Source organism: Mya arenaria, chromosome 11, assembly GCF_026914265.1.
Source record: "Mya arenaria isolate MELC-2E11 chromosome 11, ASM2691426v1".
Lineage (NCBI taxonomy): Eukaryota > Metazoa > Mollusca > Bivalvia > Myida > Myidae > Mya > Mya arenaria.
Genome location: NC_069132.1, coordinates 10,322,343 through 10,328,370, shown reverse-complemented (window position 1 = coordinate 10,328,370; position 6,028 = coordinate 10,322,343). Strand labels below are relative to the sequence as shown.

General features: G+C 39.9%; 1 protein-coding gene across 1 annotated transcript in view; it reads left to right on the top strand.

Moving 5' to 3' along the window:
* Positions 1–139, top strand: part of LOC128208311 (uncharacterized) — an 8,834-nt gene extending 8,695 nt beyond the window's left edge. The window contains exon 10 of the mRNA XM_052911868.1: positions 1–139. This exon is cut by the window's left edge and continues 146 nt beyond it. Within this exon, the coding sequence (XP_052767828.1) occupies positions 1–60 (60 nt within the window). The 3' untranslated portion in view covers positions 61–139.
* The last annotated feature ends 5,889 nt before the right edge of the window (positions 140–6,028 follow it).

Sequence of the window (6,028 nt, the reverse complement as noted above, 5' to 3'; positions counted from 1 at the left end):
GTTGAGCCTGAGAAGAACGTCGAGAAGAACGATGAACACAAAGGCCTGAGGCAACCATGACTCGTAACGGAACATTCTGCAATCGGCACATATAGTAAACTTACCGTAAACACAACACAAGACACTGCAACACAGTGCATTCGCCTTTACATTGTTACAGATACTTTTACTTTTTTTTAAATAAATGAGTACAAAACGTTATTTTTGATTATGATTGTAGTTTCGCAGTGCTTTTCCTTTCATGAAATCGTTTCTTTCATAATATGTTACGTTACATTTGTAACCAAGACACAAATATATTGGTTCTTTTAACTAATAATGAATTTGTTTCTTGTCCTTTTTTGTCTATTTACTTTGACGTATTGCTATTATAGTGACATGAAATTTGCATATTTCGTTTAGATTGTACCTAAAAATATTTTATACAAAATGTTCTATAGTAAAATACATACTTGACTGATTTATTTCAATCCACTGTATGATAGAAGAAAACTTAGTTTTTAAGAAATTGAATGACAAAATCATAGTCAAATTTCTAAAGTGAGACGTGTTTTCCAAAATGTAATGTATTATCCTGGTAAATTAACCCGACCGCCTCATTACACTTGATATATGGTGGTTACATAGGGAACTTATATGAGTTTGCATTTTATACAAAAATATGAAACGAGTTTGAGAATAGTTAAAAAACGAGCCTTCACGAATTTTATAACTTTTTCGCAATTTAGAGAGTTCGATAAAAAAAATACATTGAATTCAGTGAAGGTAAGATACGTTCATCATATGACTCATTCGTCGCCCAATATGAAGATTTCATTCCTAAAATTAGTTTAAACAATGCATATGCATGTACATATAAAATTATGTTAAGCAGACATACATTTAATTGTCTTTATTTCGTTTCCTTCTGTAACCAGTTCTTGTCCTGTCAATTAAAGATGACATTCTAGTCATTATGAGCATCTGTCACTGACCAATTTCTACATACATGGACCGCCATACCAGATTACGAACTGGCTTCTAAAATAATCCGAGCCTATTTCGGTCTTCTTTCAAACCATAAAGGTTATCAATAGATAACAGATTGGAATAAAATGGGGTTGACTAGCTCGTTAGGACCTCATGTTTATGCTGCCTCCGATTAGGCTGATATATAATTATTTTCACAATGCTTGGTAAATGTTGGAATACGTATGAGATTCGGTACCAATCAACTAGTTCAGACCTTTGATGGACTTCTCTCCCGCAGACCGATCAAATGCGGTGAAGCCATTCGGAACGTCTTGGCCATTTTCCATAGGAAACAACCTAGTATCTATATGGACGGTGTGCAATGTCAGAAAACTTTACATTTAACTACGATGCAAGTTGATCGTGTAGAAATTTTAATTAAACAGTAAAACTTAATGACTTCACTCTTGGGAATCTTAATTAGTTATGCAATAGTATTCACTGGCAATCAAATTTAACTTAGTCACACAAAACACGTTAAAAGACTACAATTAATTAATAGTATTATCTGAAATCCGAAATTTACACAAAAAAATGTCCCCACTGGTGTACTGGCATACATCCGAGGTTGTTTTCGATGGAAAATGGCCGAGGTGTTCCAAAACAAATATGTTCAATAAGTGATAATATCAAGCAATAATGATAACCACAAAGGTGTGTCTCGTTACATTTTGGTCCAATGAATACCGTATAAAAAGGAAATTCAAAGCCGGATGCATGTAAGGCATCCAACCTTTGGCGGAGTTGCGAGAACTACCCCGTGTACAAGGTGTGAACTACCAAGACCGATGGCTGCACAGGAACGTCACGGAAGCACTTTCTTGTTCTTTGTTTTCGCTCTACTCTTACGTTTTTTATGTGTTGTTTGAAATTATTAGTAAATCAACTCAATTTAATATATTTGAATCAGTGCATGTAGGCATCCGGCCCAAAAACCTTATGTACACTGTCGCTTTAAGGGGCTTATTACTTTTTGCAATACATTCAATTTAAATGTCAACGCTCGCTTCTATATCTAGAAAGGGTAGAAGAGTTGGCGAAGGAAAAACGGTAATCTATGGGAATAACGTAACTTCTCCTCATCGTCACCGCCAACTTCTACCTGAAGCGTTTCTTTACGGACTGACGTCGAACTGGAGCATCCTGTGGCGATCGGCGCCGCTGTATAGACGGCAAACGGCCTGACTCAACCGTGAAACCACTGTATCACATGACGGCACTTTCTGTACTTATCACGGCACCTGCAGTTCTAATGACGGCAACTTCTGTAATCATGCATGAAACACAGTTTAGCCAACGGAACATATCGCATTCGAGTGCCATTACCATTGGAGCCCGTCCATCAAATTAAATTTCTAATCCAGTCAAGGGCACAAGGCGTCCGTCTTGGTTATTATTCGATTAACGTAGTTTTCTCCCTTATAAAGAAATACACTAAATGTGTTTGTTCGCATGGACATTATTATTAACTTAAATGCAGATAAATGTTGTTTCCTTGTCCATCGTGCGATCATATATACCATTTTACCTTCATTCTTTATTAATTGACATTATAACATTTTAAATTCATTTTGTTTTTTTATATTTTTCTTAAAATTGGATCTAAACTTCCTTCCAAGAATGCGCGGTATTGCTTAAATCATTCAGGCACGTTATACGTAGTTTATATTTACTACAGTATGATATCATAGAAGAAAACTTATTTCTAAAGTAAATGGATGACTTAATCGTATTCAGATTGAAATATGAAACGTGTTTAGGAATACTTAATGAATGCCCTTTGTCGATACACGACCACCTCTTTATAATACATTTGATACTCATCTCAACCTCACATTCACAAGATTTATAAACATAAATGGTAACTTGCAATTCCGTGAAGGTAAAATAAAACCTATTCAGAATACAGTTGGGAAGCTAATTTAAAATGAGTGCCACGGCATGAAAACTGTACGATATTTTGTTTGACATCATTCCAATTTGATGTCTGTATATTATAGCCAAATGTGCAAAATCCACGTATTGGTTTGTTCTGTAGTCTATACTTTCGTGAACGAAACGACTGCAATCAATTTTAATATTACCCGAACCTAACGAATATTACACACAGAAGTATTTGCAAATGCCTTTATTTCTCGTTATATCATTGTCGTTGTGTTCAAACTGGTTGGTCATCCGGCAATATAAGATGATATGTTGGCTGTTATGAGCTTATGCAACTGGATAAGACTTCTATGCCGTGGGACCGACATACAAGACACTGATCATACTTCTGCAATTATCTGGGCCTAGGTCGGTCTGTGATCGAATCATGAAGGTTATCAATTACCATTGTACTAATTGTTGTACACCTCTTTCTTTATTTAAGAATCCCTTTGGCTTAAAGCATGGTAACTATTATCATAAATATCATAATCGTATCCAAAAACAAAATATCTTTAACCTTTCATCAACTTGAATTGACTTAAATGTATGCTCATTTTAAAATATGAGATTATTCGTCGATATAATACGCTAATCATAATATTCGAGCGAACATGTGGAGCACAGCGCCTAGATGTTTAAAATGTTTGTTGGAGCGGCACGGCTCCGTGTGACCTAAGCGTCTAGAGGGCTACCTAGCCATCCATGGTACCAACGACCCGTGTTCGCAAATACAAGCTGACATTTTTTATATGCAATTTTGATTCTTATAATATAGAAAACCGGTAAGGTTGTTCGTAGAACTATTGACCAATCCAATTGAAACATGAAGATCGTTGAAAAAGCCAGGGAACATTGGTTTCATTTAAACAACCATCAACAAGTGTTTTCATGTAAACAGCCGTTAAACAGTAGCATTATGTACACAGCCATCGATAAATGGTATTATGTACACAGCAGTCGAACAGTGGCCTCATGTTCACAGCAGTCGAACAGTGGCCTCATGTACACAGCCGTCGAAATGTCATTTATGTACACAGCAGTCGAACAGTGGCCTTATGTACACAGCCGTCGAAATGTTGCCTCATGTACACAGCAGTCGAACAGTGGCATCATGTTCACAGCCGTCGAACAGTGGCCTCATGTATACATCAGTCGAACAGTGGCCTTATGTACACAGCAGTCGAACAGTGGCATCATGTTCACAGCCGTCGAACAGTGGCCTCATGTTCACAGTCGTCGAACAGTGGCCTTATGTACACATCAGTCGAACAGTGGCCTTATGTACACATCAGTCGAACAGTGGGCTTATGTAAACAGCCGTCGAACAGTGGCCTCATGTATTCAGCCATCGAACAGTGGCCTTATGTACACATCAGTCGAACAGTGGCCTCCTGTACACATCAGTCGAACATAGGCCTTATGTGCACATCAGTCGGACAGTGGCCTTATGTACACAGTCGTCGAACAGTGGCCTTATGTACACATCAGTCGAGCAGTGGCCTTATGTACACATCCGTCGGACAGTGGCCTTGTGTGAACATCCTTCGTGCAGTGGCCTTATGTACACAGCCGTCGAAAAGTGTCCTTATGTACACAGCTGTCGAAAAGTGGCCTTATGTATACATCCGTCGAACAGTGGCGTTATGTATACAGCCGTCGAACAGTGGCCTTATGTGTACAGACGTCGAACAGTGGCCTTATGTATACAGCCGTCGAACAGTGGCCTCATGTACACAGCCAGCATACAGTAGCATCATGTACACATCCATTAAACTGTGGCCTCATAAACAGAGCCATCGAACAGAGGTCTCATGTACACAGCCATCATACAGTGGCCTAATGTACACATCCATCATACAGTAGCATCATGTACACATCCATTAAACTGTGGCCTCATAAACACAGCCATCGAACAGAGGTCGCATGTACACAGCCATCATACTGTGGCATCATGTACACAGTCATCATACAGTAGCATCATGTTCACATCCATTAAACTGTGGCCTCATAAACACAGCCATCGAACAGTGGCCTCATGTATTCAGCCATCGAACAGTGGCCTTATGTAAACAGCCGTCAAGCAGTTGCCTTATATACACATCCGTCGATCAGTGGCCTCATGTATTCAGCCATCGAAGAGTGGCTTTATGTACACATCCGTCAAGCAGTTGCCTTATGTACACATCCGTCGAACAGTGGCCTCATGTATTCAGCCATCGAAGAGTGGCTTTATGTACACATCCGTCAAGCAGTTGCCTTATGTACACATCCGTCGATCAGTGGCCTCATGTATTCAGCCATCGAACAGTGGCCTTATGTACACATCCGTCAAGCTGTTGCCTTATATACACATCCGTCGAACTGTTGCCTTATGTACACAGCCATCGAACAGTGGCCTTATGTACACATCCGTCAAGCTGTTGCCTTATATACACATCAGTCGAACTGTTGCCTTATGTACACAGCCATCGAACAGTGGCCTTATGTACACAGCCGTCGAACAGTGGCCTTATGTACACAGCAGTCGAACTTTGGCCTTATGTACACAGCCGTCGAACAGTGGCCTTTTATACACAGCCGTCGAACAGTGGCCTTATGTACACAGCAGTCGAACTTTGGCCTTATGTACACAGCCGTCGAACAGTGACCTTATGTACACAGCCGTCGAAAAGTGGCCTTATGTATACAGTCGTCGAACAGTGACCTCATGTACACAGCCGTCGATCATTGGCTTCATGTATACAGCCGTCAAACAGTGGCCTTATGTATACAGCCGTCGAACAGTGGCCTCATGTACACAGCCAGCATACAGTAGCATCATGTACACATCCATTAAACTGTGGCCTCATAAACACAGCCATCGAACAGAGGTCTCATGTACACAGCCATCATACAGTGGCCTCATGTACACATCCATCATACAGTAGCATCATGTACACATCCATTAAACTGTGGCCTCATAAACACAGCCATCGAACAGAGGTCGCATGTACACAGCCATCATACAGTGGCATCATGTACACAGTCATCATACAGTAGCATCATGTTCACATCCATTAAACTGTGGCCTCATAAACACAGCCATCGAACA